Source organism: Delphinus delphis, chromosome 2 (genome assembly GCF_949987515.2).
Source record: "Delphinus delphis chromosome 2, mDelDel1.2, whole genome shotgun sequence".
Lineage (NCBI taxonomy): Eukaryota > Metazoa > Chordata > Mammalia > Artiodactyla > Delphinidae > Delphinus > Delphinus delphis.
In genome coordinates, this window is record NC_082684.1 from 113761579 (window position 1) to 113785049 (window position 23471).

Here is a 23471-nt window from a genome sequence, read left to right on the forward strand (position 1 = left end):
TCTATCCTCTTCTGTATAATGGGGATGATAAGTGGGGTTGTTCTGAAGAATAAATGCTCTAGCTTGTCCCAAATATTATCTCATTTCATATTCACAACCGTTCTACAACGTCAAGACCATTGGACTGGCTTTACCAACGAGAAGAGAAAGTACCAGACCTCATGATCCCAGTTAGAGGACACACTGGAATTCAATGCTAGGTCTCTGACTGCCCATCCTTCTTCCAGCTCTTCCCATGACACTCTTGGCCTCTCCTTGAAGAACATGGTAGTAGGAGGCCGTTAGGTAATGTCATTTTTTACTGCCCACATCGGTATTTCAGAGAGTATAAGAACATAGTGATTTGCCCCTGTCATAAACATCTACAAAAAAAGCGCCATGATAAATTTTCTCCTCCTGATACCCCAGCAGCCTTGATCAGGGCAGTATATTAAACACATTTTCCAGCTGTTTCTATGATTTCATTATCATAGCAGGTGGGAAAAGAGAGTCCCACAAGACCTCAGGGACCTGTTAGATGCCCCATCAAAATTTCATGGAGTACTTAATTAAAATTTTCATAATTTTTAATCCAGATGAAGGAAGACATTCAGAGAGGTGTAAATAAATTGCTAAATCGGAACACAAATTGGGTGAAAAGGAATTCCAAAGTTTATTAGATAATTATCACCATCTCTCCCCACTCACCAATTCATCCTTGCTTATTATAAACCTTTAAGGAACCTTAAAATATTAGCCTTTTTGGCCACCAAAATATGGCATTCCTAGAAATTATGTGTTTGTGTGTTCCTTTTATGCATGAAAATTAGAATGTTGTGCCTTATTAGTGACACGTGGGACTTGTCACTGTAAAATCTGGGCTAGGATATGAACTTCCCTATGTATGATCTCTCTAACCTTGAACAAGTTTCTTCACTCCTTTGGGGTCATTTATAAATGGGCCCAATGGTTTTATCTTACCAGGCTGTTCCAGAGCATAAATAAATTAGCAGATGTTAACATAATTAATTTAATAGTATAAACATGTACTCTATCTGCAAAAATGCCTACAGGGGAGGGTGGGTATGGATGCAGGTGTGGTTTCTGTTTGGAGTGGGAAAGTATAAGACAGGACTGTTCAATTAAGGAAAAAAGCACACACACACATATACACAGGTGTTGATGTCCCATCAAGCTGGATTAAAACCATGACTTTATTACATACTAGCAAGATTCTTAATCTATCTGAGACTCCAATGTATAAAATGAGCTTAATACCTACATTAAAAATTTGTGGATATAAAATTGCACGATGGCCAGGAATAGACGCAGGTCGACATAGAGATGCAGGGCTGGGCAGGGGGAGAATTTGACGATCCCCATCTTTCCCCCTTCAGTTCCTCCTCCAAACACAAGCTGCGGGAATGCAATGATGTACCAGGAAGAGAAAGCGTGGGACAGCCACCATGAAAAGCTTTGATTTCTTCCCCTTTCTATTGCTGCTTCTCTCTCCTTGGGACTTGTGCTAAGAGCCTGAACTGTACAATTTCATATCACTTAAGAAAGAAGAGATATTAGACAGTTCAAGGGGCAGCCACTTGGCAAACATGAGAGCCTGTTCTAAGACATCTTTATAAGCTCTGTCCCCATCGGGGCGCTCCGCAGAGCTGCCCTCCTGCAGAGCTAACGGAGGCTTCAAGACCAGGCTGCTTGTGTCCCATGGCAGCAATTAGAGAAGCTGCCTTCCAACGCAGGGTTTTATTTTATCCTGTGATTGCTAGGGAAAGCTACAAACAGCATCCAGCAGGCAGTGATAGCATTACCTGCTATCATTGTCAATTTCTATTTCATTTATGTTCAGCTGCCTTAAATGCTGGAAAAGCAGTTTTACTTAAAAGGCTGGGCTCTGCACTTCCAGGTTTATCAGAATAAAGCAGAAATCAGGTGGGTTAGTTTTAAGGGCACAGGGAAAAACACAGTTTGGTGGCAAGAGGTTTTGAATTATAGTGGGCAAAGATAGCCAAGTTCAGCTTAAGACTTTAAACATCCAAATCGGTGCATTTAAAATGAATGCCCCCATAGCCTCCATCTGCACTCTCATGCCTTTTGTTATCAACATAAAGCAAGCTGCTCAGCAGTAGTTCTCATAAATTCCAAGGATTAAACCGCACAGATTGCATTTGGGATTCAGTAGCACATTCTGAGAATGAACAGTGTTTTTGTCTGGATACTTTTCAATAGTAGCAGGAGCAATTATTGGTTTTTGAGAATTTAATTTGGAAGTGATAATAGTTATTTATTGAGTACTTTAATGTACTAGGTAGAAACCATTCAAGGACTGTATATACTATTTCATTTAATTCTCACAAAACCATATAAGATATGTAATATTAAGGATGAAGAAATCGAGACTCAGAGAGATAATTAACTTGCCAAAAATCCAATAACTAGTAAATAGTAGAGATACAGAACTTAAGAAAGAGGAAATATTAGAGATTCAAGGTGACAGCAGATCTTTCACACTCAAAAAACCATATCTTTTCCACCTGGCCTCACCTCTGATATATACAAACTAAATATTGCCATATTTCTCCAAGTATAAGATGACATCAATTGTAAGATGCACCTTCATGTATCACAAAGGAAAATAAATCTGCCAATTAAACTGATAATTCCAAGACACATTCTGATTTCAGAAATGTAAAAATGTAGGGGAAAGAAGTACCTTTTAAGATTCATGAAAAATAGTCATTTAAAAGCTAGATGGACATATAAAGAACTAAGAAATAATATGATGGCCTGCCTTGAGGTCAAGCAGATGGGATACAAGGCATATTCTGGTTATGTCCAAAGCCAAGGATAAAATTCAGGTGGAGAGTCACTGTCACTGTTTCAGCACTTCTGCCTGAAGGTGGCAGTGCAGGCCACTGGATATGGCCTTTGGCCGTCCTGGGGTACGGGTTTCAAAGGAGGACCAGGAACAGATGGGAAACTTGTTTTCACAGCATTAATTTTTATCAGCCACTTCTGTGCTGGTTCAAACCTCAGTATCATTTCCGTCCCATTTCCCTCTCTTTTCCTGTTTTCTAGTGTCTTCTTTCTCCCCATTAACTCTTTTTCTACCCATATTTTCAAAGTCCAAAACAGGTAGACTTGGAAGGGAAACAAAAGCATCCTTCTTTTCCATCAAAAGTTAAATCAGAAGTTTGGGAGTTAGCTAAAGAGAAGGAAGCAGTGCCTTGATCATTCTATTTTTCTAGGATGTTCTGGTGTCTTGATTATGTCTATCTGGAGAATATTCTAGATATAATCTCAAAATAGAGATTATTCTATCTGGAATATATTTCTCAGGTAGGTCTTCCAACCTCTTGATGTAGCTGGTGATCAAATCTATTTGTATAACTTTCTTCCTAGAATCTTCAGATACCTCTCCAAGGCCCATAGAATGAAGTCTGAGCATGTAAACCTGATGCTAGACCACTTCCCCTACTTCCTTACCTACCACTTATGCCAGGCTCTGGCTACCTGAGTACACCTGTGAACACAGTGTCCATTCCCAAACCAGGAATCTCCTTGAAATGTTCTTACCCCTATTCTCTGCCCATAGAACATGCTCATTCTTCAAAACTAAGTTCTGGTCCTTAAGCCTTTTCTCACTTAAACCTCATTGCCCTCCACATACAGTCCTTAGCAACTCTCTGTGCGTACGTTCATTGATAGCTGGTCGTTTCATTAGCTATCATGGTGGCAGTATTTCTCCCTGCCTTATTTATGTCTGTATCCCAAGCACCTAGCATAGGGCTGGGGTTATAGTGAATATTCAATTGATACTTATTGTATGAATGATTGAATGCCTCTTTTCTAAAATATATATCAGAACTGATATTCCCTGGGGAAGTTATTTTTAACTTTTGCACATTAAAATCACCTGGGAAACTTTTACAACTCCTGATATTCAGATCATGAAATCGGAAGCTCTGAGGGTGGGGCCCAGGCATCAGTACCTTTTAAGGCTCCCCAGGTGATCCCAAGGTACAATCAACATTGAGAATCACTGTCATGGCAGTGGTTCCCAAGTTGTGGTACTATGATCATCAGTCTCAACATTAGTCTCATCTTCTTTGAAATGAAAAATACTGGCACCAACACCAAACTATAGAATCAGAAAGGTGGAGAGGAGGGTGATAAATATCTGTGTTTTAACAATCCCTTCAGGTGATGCATACTAAAGTTTGAAAAGCACTGTCCTAGAAGTTTACTTGAAATAAATCTACACAGCTGAGTAAATGAATCCTTCCCTCTCTTTTTTTCTGATTTGATTCTGGCCTCTATTTCTTCCATACAGCCATGCTTACAGACAAATGACAAACTCATTTTAGTTGACTTTTTCTAACTTAATTTGGTCTTGTGATCAACATCACTTTGTAGTAAAATAGCTTGAGAAGATATTTTATATGCTTTTTCAATTCTTAAAACAACCAGGGAAGTATTATTCTCCTGGCTGTTTTTCAGCTTAAACAACCTAATCTTATACCTAAAGAAACTAGAGAAAGAAGAACAAAGAAAACCCAACGTTAGTACAAGGAAAGAAATCATGAAGATCAGAGCAGAAATAAATGAAATAGAGACCTGAAAAACAATAGAAAATATCAATAAAACTAAAAGCTGTTTCCTTGAAAAGATAAAGAAAATTGATAAACCTCTAGCAGATGCATCAAGTAAAAAAAAAAAAGGGAGAGGGCCCAAATCAATAAAATCAAAATTAAAAAGAAGTCCCCACCAATACCACAGAAATACAAAGGAGGATAAGAGACTACTATGAACAACTATATGCCAATAAAATGGACAACCTAGAAGAAACAGGTAAATTCTTAGAAAAGTATCATCTCCCAAAACTGAACTGGGAAGAAACAGAAAATGTGAACAGACCAATAACCAGTATTGAAATTGAATCAGTAATTTTAAAAACTCCCAAAAAACAAAAGTCCAGGACCAGATGGCTTCACAGGTGAATTCTACCAAACATTTAGAGAAGAGTTAACACCTATCCTTCTGAAAATAGTCCAAAAAATTGCAGAGGAAGGAACATTTCTGAACTTATTCTATGAGATAAGCATCACTGGATAACAAAACCAGACAAAGATACCACAAAAAAAGAAATTACAGGCCAATATCACTGATAAAAATAGATGCAAAAATCCTCAACAAAATACTAGCAAATTGAATGCAACAATACATTAAAAAGATCATACACCATAATCAAGTAGAATTTATCCCAGGGATGCCAGGATTTTTCAATATCCACAAATAAACCAATTCAATACACCACATCAACAAATTGAAGAATAAAAACTATATGAGCATCTCAATAGATGCATAAAAAGTTTTGATAAAGTTCAATATTCATTTATGATAAAACCTCTCCAGAAAGTGGGCACAGAAGGAACATACTTCAATGTAATAAAGGCCATATATGACAAACCCACAGATAACATCATAATCAATGGTAAAAAGCTGAAAGCATTTTCTCTAAGATCAGAAACAAGACAGGGATGTCCACTCTCACCACTTTTATCCAACAGTTTTGGAAATCCTAGCCACAGCAATCAGAGAAGAAAAACAAATAAAATAAACCCAAACTGGAAAGGAAGAAGTAAAACAGTCACTGTTTGCAGATGACATGATACTATACATAGAGAATCCTAAAGATGCCACCAGAAAACTACTAGAGCTCATCAATGAATTCAGTAAAGTTGCAGGATACGAAATTAATACACAGAAATCTGTTGCATTTCTATGCATTAACAACACCAGCAGAAAGAGAAATTAAGGAAACAATCCCATTTACCATTGCATCAAAAAGAATAAAATGCCTAGGAATAAACCTACCTAAGGAGGCAAAATACCTGTACTTGGAAAACTATAAGACACTGATGAAAGAAATTGAAGACTACACAAACATGGAAAGATATACCGTGTTCTTGGATTGGAAGAATCATTTGTCAAAATGACTATACTACCCAAGGCAATCTACAGATTAATGGAATCCTTATCAAAATACCAATGACACTTTTCAAAGGACTAGAACAAATAATTTTAAAATTTGTATAGAAACCCAAAAGACCCCAAATAGCCAAAACAACCTTGAGAAAGAAGAACAAAGCTGGAAGAATCACTCGCTCCCTGGCTTCAGTGTATACTACAAAGCTACAGTAATCAAAACAATATGGTATTGGCAAAAAAAAACCAGACACATAGATCAATGGAACAGAATAGAGAGCCCAGAAATAAACCCACATAATTATGCTCAATTAATCTACGACAAAGGAAGCAAGAACATACAATGGGGAAAAGACAGTCTTCTCAGTAAGTGGTGCCAGGAAAACTGGACAATTACATGTAAAAGAATGAAACTAGAACATTCTTTAACACCATATGCAAAAATAAGCTATAAATGGATTAAATACCTAAATGTAAGACTAGGTACTATAAAACTAGAGGTAAACATAGGCAGAACACTCTTTGTCATAAATCACATCAATATCTCTCTGGATCCAAGTAAAGGAAATAAAAGCAAAACTAAACAAATGGGACCAAATTAAACTTAAAAGCTTTTGCACAGCAAAGGAAAGAACTTACTGAACAGGAGAAAATCTTTGCAAATGATTTGATGGTTAAGGGGTTAATATCCAACATATATAAATGGCTCATACAACTCAACATCAAAAAAACCCCAAACAACCCAATAAAAAATGGGCAGAAGAATTGAATGGACGTTTTTCCAAAAAAGGAAATGCAGATGGACAACAGGCATGTGAAAAGATGTTCAATATCGCTACTCATCAGGGAAATGCAAATCAAAACCACAATGAGATATTACCTCACACCAGTCAGAATGACTATCTTAAAATAAAACACAAATAACAAATGTTGGTAGGATGTGGAGAAAAGAGAATCCTCGTACACTGTTGGTGAGAATGTAAATTGGTACAGTCACTGCGGAAAACAGTATGGAGTTTTCTCAAAAAACTAAAAATAGAATACCATATGACCCAGGAATTCCACTCCTGGGTATATATCTGAAAGAAACAAAACCACTAATTCGGAAAGATACATACACCACAATGTTTACAGCAGCATTATTTATAATTGCCAGGGTAAGGAAGCAACCTAAGTGTCCATCAACTGATGAATGGATAAAGATGATGTGATATATATACATATATATATCACATATATGTATCACATATATATGTATGTACATATCACATATATATGTATATACATATACAATGGAATACTACTCAGCCATAAAAAGAATGAAATTTTACCATTTTTGGCAACATGCGTGGACTTGGAGGGCATTATACTAGGTATAATAAGTCAGGTAGAGAAAGACAAATACTGTATGATATCACTTATATGTGGAATCTAAAAAATACAACCAACTAGTGAATAAAACAAAAAAAAAAGCAGACTCACAGACATAGAGAACAAACTAGTGGTTACCAGTGGGGAGAGGGAAGGGGGAAGGGGCAATGTAGGGGTAGGGGGAAAAAAGAAGGATTATTATGGGACTATATGAAATCATGTGTGTGAGACTTTTGAAAACTGTAAAGCACTATAGAATCTAAAGAATCTTTCATTCAATTAAAAATAAACAAATAGAATCAAAAAACAGAAAAAAGAGAAACAGACAAAAAAGTAGTTTTATGTTATGTGTTTTTAAAACACAATTTAAACAATAAAAATAAATAAAGGAACGGGAGGCAACTGGCGGGGAGTTAAATTTTAGCTCTGCTTTTTTTTTTTTTTAACATATCAGTTTTAATTGTCAAGATTATTCCAGGGTGAATGTTCATTTCCAATCACTTCTCTCCAGCTTGTGTTCCTCCATGGCCCAGCCAAGAACATCATTCCAGTTTATTCTCGAGTCTGCTGTCTTCCAACCTCCCCGATGAGGCCAGCGAGAGGGGCGCGGCCCTGCTGGACCTGCAGCAGCAAATCATCGTCAAGTCCAACAAACCAGTCGATCGTGGTCGTGGTCGGTCAGCACCGAACATACCCATCTTGCTTCGAGCCCCAAGGTGCAGACAGACGTGTGTTCTGAATGATGCACAGACCTCTTCACTCCAGTGTCGGCGTCCTCCAGCCTGCAGCCAGGGTAGACCTGAAGTCATGAGGCTACGCCGATGCAGTGGTGCTTCAGTCTGCAAGGCAGGACCCCTTTGTTCAGCTGGTAAAAGTCAACAAGCTGGATCAGGTCAGAGAATTTGGTGTTCCCGTCGTCAAGCCTGAAGAAGGTCTGCCCGTCATCCTCGCAAGGTAATAAGATCTGGACATTTTTAATTTTCTGATGATGACACAATGTGAGGACAAATGCCTTTGTGTTTTTTTGTTTGTTTGTTTTTGCGGTACGCGGGCCTCTCACTGCTGTGGCCTCTCCCGTTGCAGAGCACAGGCTCCGGACGCGCAGGCTCAGCGGCCATGGCTCACGGGCCCAGCCACTCTGCAGCATGTGGAATCTTCCTGGACCGGGACACGAACTTGTGTCTCCTGTGTCGGCAAGCGGACTTTCAACCACTGCGCCACCAGGGAAGCTCGACAAATGCCTTTGGATTACTCTGGCTGTCACGGAGGAGAAAAAGCCCATCCACAAGCCCCTGCTGCTTAATGATCCGGTGTGACTCCTCCCTGGAGATCCTGCCGTGAAACCAGTGCTGCGTCCTGTGAATCACTGTACCTTGGCTGGAAGGGTGGAGGGGGCTTTGGCTCTCGAGGATATTCATCCGCTTGCTTCGCTTCCTCCAGGCGTGGCCTTTTTCCAGGGCTGCACTCTGAGCCTCAGCCGGATTCTCGATCACTCTTCCCGTTTGCCCAGAAAAATCCATGGCCACAAGGGAGTTCTCAGAGACACTGCGCACTGGAGTTGAGAAGGGGGACAGCACGGCCTTCCTCTGATGAGGGATTCTGTAGTTCTGGTAAAGGAGCATTACATACTTGAGGAGCCTGAAGGCCGTCATCCAGCACGTCCGGCTCTGCTCGTCCTCGGCACAGAGCAACTGCAGCTCCTTGGCTTCGTTCCTGACTCTGTTTGGCTTTATGCAGAAGCCGTAGTCCGTGGGGGCACCGTACTGCTTCCTTCCGGCCATCAGGGAGAAGATGCGGCTGTCCTCCAGGTCGGCCAGCAGCTGCAAGTGTCTGGGCTCCTTTGAAGCTCCCTTTGTGGAGCAATAGAGGCTGGATCGCGGCAAACACACGTACAGCTTCTTCCACGACTTCCTTCCCAGCTCCTTCACGTGCAAAATCCCTTGAATCTCAGGACAACTACTGGAGTTTAAAAAATTCTGCAAAAGCTGGGTCTGACTGCCGTTTGACTGCTGGCACCAGGTAACCATCTGTTCTGGGAAGAAATTCGTGGGATTTTTTAAAAACTCGTATTTTGCATAATTCTTCCTGAATAAAAAATTACTTTCACTTGCCATGCTGCTCTCTACCTGGACCACAAGCTCATGGTCTTCCAAGCACCCTTCTAATCCTAGGTGCGGGTAATGCTCCACCAGAGTCCAGCTGTTGTCCACACAGTGACTTCTGTAAACCAGCAACTGGCACAGGTCCCTGGCTGTCGTGTCCGCCAGAATCTCCACCACTTTGCTCGTCTCGTCTTCGCTAAAGACTAACATCCTGCTTCGCAGTAGCCGGGCCAGGAGGTAAGGAGCCCGGCGTGAGCGCAGTGGGGGCTCCCGGGGCCGCAGAGCTCGGGGAAGGGGTCGGGGACCCCCGGCGGAGACGACGTCCTCAACTGCTGGTCCTCCTGCTGCAGGCGGCTTGGTGATTCGCCAGCCGTTCAGGCGGCGCTGGGAAGCCGGGTCCTGCCAGATTTCCAGGACGGCGAGGACATGTCTGCTCCACCTGGTCCTGGTAGTATGGATGGTGCAGAAAGGAATCTGGGCCGACCGCTAAAGCCATCGGCTCCTTCCTGCCGTCTTCAAATCGCGTGGACTGGGCCGCGGCACCTGTCGGGGTTTTTCTGGGGCTCTGGGTGTCTGGTGGCCGCCTGGCTGGACCGAGAGGACCCAGGTGAGAAGCGGCGGCCGGTCACGGTCACGGGGCCGTCGCCCCCCGCAGCCCCCTCCTCGGGCTCAGCATGGTGCCCAACTCCAAAGCTGCCGCAGCGCCGCTCCCGGCCGCCTCCGCCTGGCCGCCCGCGACCCTCGGCGCGGCCGGGGCGGCGCGGGTCCAGCGGGGCGAGGGCGGCGCGCAGGGCTGTCCCGGCCCCCGCGCGCTGCCGCCCGGGGGCCGCGCGCAAACTTTGGGCTCCGCGCGGGGCTCCACGGCCTCCGAGCGCCCAGCCCGCCGCTGCGCGCCGCTCGCGTCCCTCCCTGCCTCCTCCCGTAGCTCTGCTTTTGACAAATGACTTTACCTTTTTTGTTTCAGTTTTCTTACTTATTGAGGCAATTGACCTAAATAATCTTTAAGGTCCTTTCCAATTCTAAACGCCAGCTGCATAGCTATGGGGGCATGTCTTAGCCATTGACTCTGAATAAGGCAAAGTTCTCTATAGAACAAAATTTTGACTTCCAAAAAATCCCTCTGCTATGCCCAATAGTATCAGAGAGAGAATCAATTCACACTTGGTGCTTAGTGATCAGCTTCTCACAAAGTAATTCATGCTGGAATAACATGATTATAATTTGAAAAAGGATAATGTTTATCTTAAGGTAAATGAGTACCTGATTATTAAATATTCATATTGTGTTCATTGTATTTTTGATCGTTAATCTTTATTGTCTGTGTGCGAGAAAAACTAGAGCAAAGGTCACTAAAAGAAAGATAATTGTTTTAGAAATTATCCTAATGTCAAATGAAGACGGTCTGAAAGAAGGAAGTGATAGAGAGATGAAAAGGAAGGAATAGAGATGAGAAATGTTGAAGGTGAAGCTTGGTGGGCATTAGGAATGTACCAAAGGTGCTTCTGAGACTTCAGTACAAATGGATTAGGGTAACAATGATACAGTCAATATTTGTAGAAAGGATGGTAACTATGTTGAAATACACGAGAGAGGTTGGGTCCAGAGATAAAGAGACATCTTGATGAGACAGAATGGTTTCGGATGGAGTTTTGAGACAGAGGAACAGCCAGTCTTGGGCTGAGCCTTGGAGCAGGGCTGCAGTTAGCCAAAGACATCACATTTGGAACAGGTGCTTTAGATGATATACAATTTAATAAACAAGGGAGTTTGTGAATAAGGAAGAAGAAGCCCTGAGCTGGGTGTAAACAGGAAGGATGAGGAAGTGATGAAGACAGAGGAATGAGGCCAAAGACACAGAGCGTGGGCCAAAAGACTGCCCTATACCAAAGGGCAGAGGAAAGCGCCAACAGGAGGTGTCGGTTAGCATCAACACTTGCTAACGTGTATGGGAGGGAGGACACTCAAAGTGAGAAAATTCAAAAAAAGGTAGAAAAGAAAGATTTCCAGGCCCGGATGGGAGAATTAGCCAATTATTCCTACTTGGTATAATAGGAGAGAAAGATGAGAGAATGAATGTTAAAAGAGAGTTTATTAGTCAAATATATTGCTAGAAACCATAGCAGAAGAATTTAGCTAACTCATGCCAACAGCAATGTATTTGGAAGGATTTGGAGCAACTATCAAAATTCATAGGAAGACCAGATAGCCAGGCTCAGAAAAGGGCTAAACCAAGGAAGACTGAGTTCAAAAAATGCATGCAGGGGGCTTCCCTGGTGGCGCAGTGGTTGAGAGTCCGCCTGCCGATGCAGGGGACACGGGTTCGTGCCCCGGTCCGGGAAGATCCCACATGCCGCGGAGCGGCTAGGCCCGTGAGCCACGGCCGCTGAGCCTGTGCGTCCGGAGCCTGTGCTCCACAGCGGGAGAGGCCACAACAGTGAGAGGCCCGCATACCGCAAAAAAAAAAAAAAAAAATACATGCAAGTTCAAACCATAGGATGAAGTTAGGTTAGACCACTGCTACTGGCACGGCTGCCACTTGGACACGCAAACTGACAGTACAAGTGTTATCCTTCCACAGGTGCTGTCAACTCAAAACTCTGAAACCCGCAACTGTGCTGCCAAGATTCAGAAGCCTGGTGGCATGTATCTTATTGGCTAAAGCTCGATCACCTGCCCACTCCCTCACTGCCATGACTTTCAAATGTACTTGACCCTTCTGCTTTGGCAGGCAGAGCTGAGACATACTTGGTTTCCTACCAGGACACCCAGTGTGAAATTCCCTCAAAATGTAAGGTTCTTACAATCATGAGTAGCCAAAACAAGAGAAACATATCCACCATTACCATTTCCCAGACCTGCACTTCAAAAACAAAAGCAAAACAAAATGCACAAAGGCAAAGGGCTTCTGCCTAACTTAAAAACAACTCACCCTTTTACAACGAAAAATATTCTACTCCCCAGACCATGACAGTAAAATCTCTCCTTTTTAATCAAGCTCCCAAGACCTGTGGCTAACATCTATTCCTGTTTTTGTTTTTTGGTTTTGTAGCAATTTTATTCTGATACATTGAAAAACCACAAAATAATTACTGTGAGTGAAAAAATGTTGCCTGCCACATCAGTAAACAAAAGATGTTGCAGTCCTCAAGCCATCACATTACAGTGGCCTGACGGTGCACCCTGAAGGAACTCAGGATAGAAACAGGATGCCTGCCATCAAGCCATCAGCCACTGTAGCCACTCCTTAATGGTGCACCCTGAAGAGAGTCAGGATGGGAAAAACACAGGATACTGGCCCCATATAGCTGAGGTACATATCAAAGGAATGATTTCAATGAGCCCAGACTATTGTATCTTCCCATGCACAGAAAAGTGCTAAATTCATTGACTTGAGATGTCTGGTTTTCTTTAATTAACGGTAATCTTTTGATGTTCTGACTACTTGGTTTTTGTTGCAAAAAGTCCTATATATCCTGGCTCCTCTCTTACCTCTTCAGACTGACACAGACTTAAGTCCTCACTTTTGTCCACCAAATAGAACATAATTCTCAACTCTTAGGTTGTGCGGTTTTTTTTCAGTTGACATTACAAATGCATATGCTATGTTGGTGGAAACAGAAAAATAAGGAAGTTAGTTAAAACACTTATGTGGAACAATGAGGAAGGAAATTCTGGGTAAAGGCTCTAGTCATTTTCTTTGCAACAGGTCTGGACTGTAGGTAATATTGATGGCTTACCACACCACAGCCCACTACTCCACGTCTTCTTTGCTTTCTGCCACACTTAGGTAACTGCGGGGTGCTTAATCATTGGGACGACCCAAAATGTCATACATGAGTATTTTAGCGCCTGGTGGTCCTGCATGTGTAGAGTTACAACAGTCTTTCAACTGTCTCTCACTAACTTTCTTGTTCTTTTTTAAAAAATGCTTCAGTTATATTTTGGATAGAAACAGAGATGATATTACTTGATAGTAAATCAACCCTACTGTATAACTGTAAAGTGATGCCCTTTACCACACGGTAAGATTTTAATTATCAGCCAGCCTATTCCTGATTTCTTCTTGGAGGCTTATGTAATATAAAATAATAAAAAGATGGCTGTATTCCCACTAGGTAATTTAAATCCCCACTCAAATCCTACACAAGTGGCCCCTACTGTTTATTATCAAAATAAATATTTTTAACAAAATAATGTTTAATAACAAATCAAAATAACTCCATAGCCTTAAGCCAAACTTTGGCTTTACCTATGTAAATAACGAATAATAGATGCCTCTCTCTGATTAAACCATTTTCTATTCAAAGTAGAACAAGAAATATTTCACACTCGAATTCTTATGCCATAGGCAATGGTTATGGACTAAATTGTGCCCCTCATTCTTATGTTGAAGTCCTAAACCCCAATACCTCAGAGTGTGAATGTATTTGGAGATAAGGCCTTTTAAAGAGTGAGTAAGCTAAAATGAAGCAGTTAGGGTGGGCCTAATACAATATGACTGATGTCCTTATAAGAAGAGGAAATTTGAACACACAAAGAAACACCAAGGACTTGCCGGCACAGTGAGAAGACAGCCACCTGCAAGCCAAGGAGAGGAGCCTTAGAAAAAGTCAAACCTGTTGATAGCTTGGCCTTGGACTTCCAGCCTCCAGAACTACGAAAAAATAAATTTCTATTGTTTAATCCACCCACTCGGTGGTACTTTGTTATGATAGCCCTAGAAAACTCGTACAGCAACCAATTTAAAGAAACCAACAAAATCATTAGTAAAGAAAAAAATTTGTGAATTACCATCTGCATTCATTGGTGTTTTAAATATTTTTCACATATCATAATTGTATAAATTTTATAATTCTTAGTAAGAAAGCATACTTGAAAAGCCCAATGGCAAATCAGTTTTAAAATGTTCCTGCAGCTTTGAGGCAGGCTGTAAGGATCGTCTTCAAAGTCTCCCAACTTACTTGATTAGAAGGCCAAATATTTGCTGTTTGTATTATTCTGAACTTAATTTAAGTGATCTGGGTTGTTTTTCTTTCAGCAATAGCTTTATTTGATTAAGGGCATTAGGCTTGACTTCCAAATTTAACTGGCCATTTACCGAACATATTGATAAGTGTCTTAGGTCAACCACCCCAAAATATGACTCTAAGTCAGCATAGTACAGGAGATTTATGAAGTAATCCCAAGGGAAAACTTGTGGAAAAGTGATGAAAGCAGGAAAAGGAAGGGGAGGAAGCCAAATAAGGACATGGTTTCAGGCAAAGTGTTACAGAGAATCAGTTCAGTTTATCCTAAAGGAGATCTCTGGGGTGCAATTTGCACCTCAGCACTGGCTTGACCCAAGGCAAGGGTCATAGAGCTTTCCAACTCCCAAATTCATCAGTCATTGGCTTAGAGGCAAGGAAATTCCCAGAACCTACCAAGGACAGTCTGTTGAAAAAGAGCTACAGGTGCTGGTTATTGAGAGCAAAATCTCCTTAAAGCCCTGGCTCCAAACCGTAGAATTAAAGGAACCAAGGAGATCTGGTGGGAATACCAATATTATACATTATGGTAATCATTGGATTATTTTGTTATTTCAATTTCTCTGTAAGGTTCTGGGCCATATCCTGGAAGGTCTTCATAACTTCTGGAGCTGGCATAGCTTTAAGAACTTCAGCATCACTAAGATTTTTATTAAGCCTAGACACTCCTATCATTTCTACCATGCCCCCTTCTACTCCAGGAATTCCTTCAGACAAATTATCAGGCATTCCCCCAAGAAAGCCACCTGGAATGAGTTAACTGAGCTGCAATTATAAATGGGATCATTTTCTTAATTTCTCTTTCTGATAGTTGGCTGTTAGTGTATAGAAATGCAACAGATTTTTGCATATTGATTTTGTATCCTCCACATTTACTGAATTTGTTTATTAGTTCTAATAATCTTTTGGTAGAGTCTTTAGAGTTTTCTATTTGTGATGTCATCTGCAAATAATGACAGTTTTACTTCTGCCTTTCTGATTTGGAGGCCTCTTATTTCTTTTTCTTGCCTAATTGCTCTGGCTAGGACTTCTAATACTGTGTTCAATACTATGTCAAATAAAGGTGGTGAAAGGGGGCATCCTTGTCTTGTTCCTATCTTAGAGGAAAAGATTTCAGTTTTTCATCGCTGAGTATGATGTTAGCTGTGGGCTTGTCATATATGGCCTGTATTATGTTGAGGTACATAGAATGTCATTTTTATTTTTTCTCCCATTGGGACCTCTCACATTCTTCTCAAGCCTTCTTTATCCTTTCCTTCCTCCCTTTAATCTTTTTCTCTCATGACATTCTTCACTTATACTCTCTGATGTTCTATATTTTTCTGTGCTGTTGGTTGAATTTTTTTCAGCATTGTGCTGGCACCCTCACTGTAATCCAGTTTACAAGCAAAAACAAAATCATGGGCTCCTTTTTCTGTGTCTCAGGAGAATGTGTGCTTTCTCCTGTCACTTTAGGCTGTGCTGAATCAGGATTTGTTTTCATCTCTATGACACAGCTTTGGATGGGAGTGTTTAGTAGCTTCTGCAAATTGAAGAAGTCACTTACTCTTTTGGCCTAAACATTGACCAATTGAGAATTTTGCTTAATATGGTATGGCAGAAGTAGGTATATGAGAGATGTGAGTCATATCCTGATACAACTCAACTGTGCCTTCAGGGTCTGCTGAGACCTAACCTTTGTGTAATTCTACATGATGCTGTTTTGCTAAGTGGAATAAACACACAGATCCTAATGAGTAACTCAGGGCCTATGGTCAGCTGGTTTTGTATAACCAGATAAATTTTTATTAAGGCTCAATAGCAAAACAAAAGCTCTTTCTGTAAAGGAGAATAACTTCTTGCTGAAGAATAACTCTACAAAACCCCAGTGGTCTGAGATTCCCCTACTGGAGATTGTCATAGTCTCATATAATACCTTGATCTACTTCAAAAATTTTAAGTACCATCCACTGGATCTGCTTAAACTGCAATCTGGACTGTCTAGGGAAACTTCTTTTGTTCTGGGCCCAATTCAGATTGGGACATTGTATTAGTTTCCTACAGCTGTTGTAACAAGTTACCATAGCCTTGGTTGCTTGACAATAGGAATTTATTCCCTCCCATTTCTGGAGGCCAGAGTCAAAAATCAAAGTGTCAGCAGGGTTGGTTCCTCCTGGAGGCTCTGAGGGAGAATCCACTCCATGCTTTTCTCTAGCTTCTGGTGGTCGCAGCAATCCTGGGCATTCCTTGGTTTGTAGATATATCACTCCAATATCTGCTTCTGTCTTCATGCTGCTTTCCCCTCTGTGTCTGCTTATATCTTTCCCTTTTCTCATAAGGACACTGTCCTTAGATTTAGGGTATGCCCTAAATCAAGGATGATCTCATCTCAAGATCCTTGACTTAATTACATCTACAAAGACCCTTTTTCCAAATAAGGTCACATTCACAGGTCCTGGGGTTTAGGACATGGGGTTTTAATCAACTACAGAAATCTTTCTGATTATTCAATTATTAGCTTTAAATATCCATCCAAATAAAGTATATGTTCTTAATAGTACACAGTTCAAGGTGAAATAATGTGTCCTTTACTTTGGAAAAAAAAATTCCAACCTATCTCTGACCATGAAATAGAAGGCTGTTATATTTTCACAGAATTGATCTCCTACTCCATGATATACATGAGTTTTATTAAGGCCAAAGAACCTGCTTCTCTTCGGATTCTAGGAGCTCATGTCACCAATATATTTGACCTATGTGATACCTTATGAGAAGGTAAGATAGTCATGTCTCTGTATACTAAATTGTGGCAAGTGCCAAACAGTTGAAATAATTCTGAGCTAAGATGGTGATGACACAATGCAAGGTATCTAGCTAGGTAAAATAAACTGTATTCCAGTGGCTCAATAGGAGGACTTTTATTGATTTGCTCTTGGAAAAAGAGTACTTCCAAATAGTAGATGCGATTGATGTCACCACCTGCTAAGCTTAGGTTAATTTTCATTCTCTAAGACTAGTCCAAGACCAACTGACTCTGGCCAAATTTGAGAGTTAAGTAAAAATAAAACAGAAATCACTATCCCTGTATCTTTCAAGAATTTTTATAGTAGGAATTTCTCCACAGAAATTGTAATACATTTGCATTATTATTTTTGTAGCTAGAGAGCTTCAGGGGCCTCAACTTGGCTCTTCCTACCTTAATAGACCTTATATTAAATATAGAAAGCATGTTTATCCAGGATAGAGGATATATGTAGCAACTCTATGCTCATGAACCAGATAATTGATGACAAAAAGGGTTTGTGACCGACTAGAACTATGAGAGGCATTTGTGGATCAAACCTCCATTGACCCCTGTAAGACGATATTCTGACCAGTGGAAAACCATGGTCTACAGAGTTCCCAAGAACTGGTGTAACATATAGCTAGTGTCTAGTGATCCTCAAAAAGTCTGAGTATCTCACTTTCCTAAGGGAAAAATAACCCTGATAAATAGCTTCAGGAAAGTTGCCTAAAAGATCCAATATGTGTACTTCTTACTTTTTTTTTCCAAAACCTGTCCTCAAGGGAAACCCAGTCTGGGAATTAGGCAGTGAGTCATGACATTTTGATTCAAATTAGGCTTCTATTCTCTAGACCAGGAGTTATTTTTCAATTATAAAAACCATGGAAAGGGGTATTTCCACTTTGGGGAAGATAGACTAGATGTATTTTTCCCTGTTCCTCTCACTAAGTACAACTAAAACTCCTGGACATCTCTATTAAAGAAGAAATAGGCACACCCACTAGCATAGCTGGAGACAGTCCATTAGTGCTCTGGGGTTGCTTTTTCTTTGTATTCCCTCAATCGCTGAAGATGCTCTCTTGTTTATCCCCCAAAGTTCAGCAGACTCTCTGGGGCTTCATGGAACAATAATATTATAATTAGTTCAAGAATGACAATTCTATTATAACTTCACTTTTATCTCCTGAGATGTCCAGACACCTTGCCAACACTCAGATTGTAGCTTTGTCTGAAGATGGTACTAACTATGAGAGGAAGTGGGAAATCCCTGTACAGAAGCAGAAGAAAGGAAAATTGTGATCTGGTGCCTGTCCTCGTATGTACATAATATGTGGGGGGTTACAGAATGCACTTGTAATTTATAAATTTATGCTGACAGATATAAGCTTAGCCAAAACATTTTTTAGGGAAAAAAGAGTGATTCTTATCTCATTTGCTGTATTCTACGTCTCGACTTAATTGTAAATTACAAATAGAACCCACCTAATAGTCCATGTTAACCAACCTTCCTGCTTTGTCTCAGAATGAGGGGTTTCATGGAACATAGGAATTTCATTGCTAAACCTGAAACAGTCCTGAGCAAAATGGGATGAGTTGGTCACCTTACCTAGTACAAATACCCGTCATATACCAACAACCTGCTGCTTATCTTTTGTAGATAAAGTTTTATTGGAACACAGCCATAGCCATTCATTTACATAATGTCTGTGGTTGATTTCACATTGCACTGGAAGAGTTGAGTGGTTGTGAGAGAGACTGCATGGCCTGCAAAGCTGAACATATTTACTGTTTCGCCCTTTACAGTAAAAGTATGCCAACTCCGGATCTACACATAACCTGGAGGAGATCTTGAAGAGGAGCTGTGTGCAAAGATAGCTAAAGGATTCATTAGGGATGACCGAACCCACATCTGAACTAGGTACCATACATACTTCACTATAGATTGACTAGCATAAAGTGGCTTTACAGGCATGCCTCAGAGATACCGCGGGTTCCATTCCAAATCATTGCAATAAAACGAATATTGCAATAAAATGAGTCATAATTTTTTTGTTTCCCAGTGCATGTAAAAGTAGCCTATTGAGCATGCGATAGCATTATGTCTAAAAAAAGCATATATACCTTAATTTTATTGCTAAAAAATGCTAACTATCAACTGACACTTCAGCTAGTTGTGATCTTTTTGCAACAGTAACATCAAAGTTCACTGATCACAGATCATCATAACATATAAAAAAAATACTGAAACAGTTTGAAATATTGTGAGAATTACCAAAATGTGAGACAAGGACAGGAAGTGAGCACAAGCTGTCCCAAAAATGGCACCAATAGACTTGCTTGACCCACGGTGGCTACAAAACTTTAATTTGCAAAAAAATGCACTATCTGCAAAGCACAATAAAGTGAAGCACAAAATAAAGTGTGCCTGCACAGGGTGAAGTTTTTTTTTTTTCTTTAACATCTTTATTGGAATATAATTGCTTTACAATCGTGTGTTAGTTTCTGCTTTATAATAAAGTGAATCAGCTATATGTATACATATATCCCCATAACTCCTCCCTCTTACATCACCTTCCCAACCTCCCTATCCAACCCCTCTAGCTGGACACAAAGCACCAAGCTAATCTCCCTGTGCTATGCAGCTACTTCCCACTAGCTATCTATTTTACATTTGGTCGTGTACATATATCCATGCCACTCTCTCACTTTGTCCCACCTTACCCTTCCCCCTCCCCATGTCCTCAATTCCATTCTCTATGTCTGCGGCTTTATTACTGTCCTGCCCCTAGGTTCTTCAGAACCCTTTTTCTTTTAAATTCCATATATATGTGTTAGCATACGGTATTTGTTTTTCTCTTTCTGACTTACTTCACTCTGTATGACAGACTCTAGGTCCAACCACCTCACTACAAATAGCTCAATTTCATTTCTTTTTATGGCTGAGTAATATTCCATTGTATATATGTGCCACATCTTCTTTATCCATCCATCTGTCTATGGACACTTAGGTTGCTTCCATGTCCTGGCTATTGTAAATAGAGCTGCAATGAACATTTTGGTACATGACTCTATTTGAATGATGATTTTCTCAGGGTATATGCCCAGAAGTGGGATTGCTGGGTCATATGGTAGTTCTATTTTTAGTTTTTTAAGGAACCTCCATACTGTTCTCCATAGTGGCTGTATCAATTTACATTCCAACCAACAATGCAAGAGGGTTCCCTTTTCTCCGCACCCTCTCCAGCATTTATTGTTTGTAGACTTTTTGGTGATGGCCATTCTGACTGGTGTGAGGTGATACCTCATTATACTTTTGATTTGCATTTCTCTAATGATTAGTGATGTTGAGCATCCTTTCATGTGTTTGTTGGCAATCTGTATATCTTCTGTGGAGAAATGTCTATTTAGGTCTTCTGCCCATTTTTGGATTGGGTTGTTTGTTTTTTTGATATTGAGCTGCATGAGCTGCTTGTATATTTTGGAGATTAATCCTTTGTCATTTACTTTGTTTGCAAATATTTTCTGCCATTCTGAGGGTTGGCTTTTTGTCTTGTTTATGGTTTCCTTTGCTGTGCAAAAGCTTTTAAGTTTCATTAGGTCCCTTTTGTTTATTTTTATTTCCATTCCTGTAGGAGGTGGGTCAAAAAGGATCTTGCTGTGATTTATGTCATACAGTGTAATACCTATGTTTTCCGCTAACAGTTTAATAGTGTCTGGCCTTACATTTAGGTCTTTAATCCATTTTGAGTTTATTTTTGTGTATAGTGTTAGGAAGTGTTCTAATTTCATTCTTTTTTCTTTTTTTTGTGATACGCGGGCCTCTCACTGTTGTGGCCTCTCCCGTTGCGGAGCACAGGCTCTGGATGCGCAGGCTCAGTGGCCATGGCTCACAGGCCCAGCCTCTCCGCGGCATGCAGGATCCTCCCGGACCGGGGCACGAACCCGTGTCCCCTGCATCAGCAGGCAGACTCTCAACCACTACGCCACCAGGGAAGCCCTAATTTCATTCTTTTACATGTAGCTGTCCAGTTTTCCCACCACCACTTACTGAAGAGGCTATCTTTTCTCCATTGTATATTCTTGCATCCTTTATCAAAGATAAGGTGACCATATGTGCGTGGGTTTATCTCTGGGCTTTCTATCCTGTTCCATTGATCTATATTTCTGGTTTTGTGCCAGGACCATACTGTCTTGATGACTCTACTTTGTAGTATAGTCTGAAGTCAGGGAGTCTGATTCCTCCAGCTCCATTTTTTTCCCTCAAGACTGCTTTGGCTATTCGGGGTCTTCTGTGTTTCCATACAAATTGTGAAACTTTTTGTTCTATTTCTGTGAAAAATGCCATTGGTAGTTTGATGGGGATTGCATTGAATCTGTAGATTGCTTTGGGCAGTATAGTGATTTTCACAATGTTGATTCTTCCAGTCCAAGAATATGGTTTATCTCTCCATCTGTTTGTATCATCTTAATTTCTTTCATCAGTGTCTGATAATTTTCTGCATACAGGTCTTTTGTCTCCTTAGGTAAGTTTATTCCTAGGTATTTTATTCTTTTTGTTGCAATGGGAAATGGGAGTTTTTCCTTAAATTATCTTTCAGATTTTTCATCATTAGTGTATAGGAATGCAAAACAGTTCTGTCCATTAATTTTCTATCCTGCTACTTTACCAAATTCATTGATTAGCTCTAGCAGTTTTCTGGTAGCATCTTTAAGTTTCTCTATGTATAGTATCACGTCATCTGCAAACAGTGACAGTTTTACCTCTTCTTTTCCGATTTGGATTCCTTTTATTTCTTTTTGTTCTCTGATTGCTCTGACTAAAACTTCCAGAATATGCTGAATAACAATGGTGAGAGTGGGCAACTTTGTCTTGTTCCTGATCTTTGTGGAAATGGTTTCAGTTTTTCACCATTAAGAACAATGTTGGCTGTGGGTTTGTCATATACGGCCTTTATTATGTTGAGGTAAGTTTCCTCCATGCCTGCTTTCTGGAAGGTTTTTATCATAAATGGGTATCGAATTTGATTGAAAGCTTTCTCTGCATCTATTGAGATGATCATATAGTTTCCTCCTTCAATTTCTTAATATGGTTTATCACATTGATTGATTTGCATATATTGAAGAATCCTTGCATTCCTGGGGTAAACCCCACTTGATCATGGTGTATGATCCTTTTAATGTGCTGTTGGATTCTGTTTGCTAGTATTTTGCTGAGGATTTTTGCATCTATGTTCATCAGTGATATTAGCCTGTAGTTTTCCTTTTTCATGACATCTTTGTCGGTTTTGGTATCAGGGTGATGGTGGCCTCATAGAATGAGTTTGGGAGTGTTCCTCCCTCTGCTAAATTTGGAAGAGTTTGAGAAGGATAGGTGTTATTAGCTCTTCTCTAAATATTTGATAGAATTCTACTGTGAAGCCATCTGGTCCTGGGCTTTTTTTTGTTGGAAGGATTTTAATCACAGTCTCAATTTCAGTGCTTGTAATTGGTCTGTTTATATTTTCTATTTCTCCTAGTCACTCTCAGAAGGTTGTGCTTTTCTAAGAATTTGTTCTTCTAGGTTTTCCACTTTATTGGCAATATAGTTGCTTGTAGTAATCTCTCATGATCCTTTATATTTCTGCAGCGTCAGTTGTTACTTCTCCTTTTTCATTTCTAATTCTATTGATTTGAGTCTTCTCCCTTTTTTTTTCTTGATGAGTCTGGCTAATGGTTTATCATTTTTGTTTACCTTCTCAAAAAAACTTCTTTTAGTTTTATTGATCTTTGCTATCGTTTCCTTCATTTCTTTTTCATATATTTCTGATCTGATCTTTATGATTTCTTTCGTTCTGTTAGCTTTGGGTTTATTTTTGTTCTTCTCTCTCTAATTGCTTTAGGTGTAAGGTTAGGTTGTTTATTTGAGATGCTTCTTGTTTCTTGAGGGAGGATTGTATTGCTATAAACTTCCCTCTTAGAACTGCTTTGCTGCATCCCATAGATTTTGGGTCATCGTGTTTTCATTGTCATTTGTTTCTAGGTATTTTTTGATTTCCTCTGATTTCTTCAGTGATCTCTTGATTATTTAGTAGTGTACTGTGTAGCCTGCAAGTTTTTGTATTTTTTACATATTTTTTCCTGTAATGGATATCTAGTTTCATAGTGTTGTGATCAGAAAAGATACTTCATACAATTTCAAATTCTTAAATTTACCAAGGCTTGATTTATGACCCAATATATGATCTGTCCTGG

General features: G+C 40.1%; 1 protein-coding gene across 1 annotated transcript in view; it reads right to left on the bottom strand.

Annotated features, from left to right (window-relative positions):
* Positions 1-8117: 8117 nt before the first annotated feature.
* The window catches only part of LOC132418715 (growth factor receptor-bound protein 10-like), a 43482-nt gene continuing 28128 nt past the window's right edge, over positions 8118-23471 (bottom strand). The window contains 5 exon segments of the mRNA XM_060002707.1: positions 8118-8362; positions 8592-9657; positions 9659-9717; positions 9719-9806; positions 9996-10402. Of these exon segments, the coding sequence (XP_059858690.1) occupies positions 8156-8362; positions 8592-9657; positions 9659-9717; positions 9719-9806; positions 9996-10402 (1827 nt within the window). The 3' untranslated portion in view covers positions 8118-8155.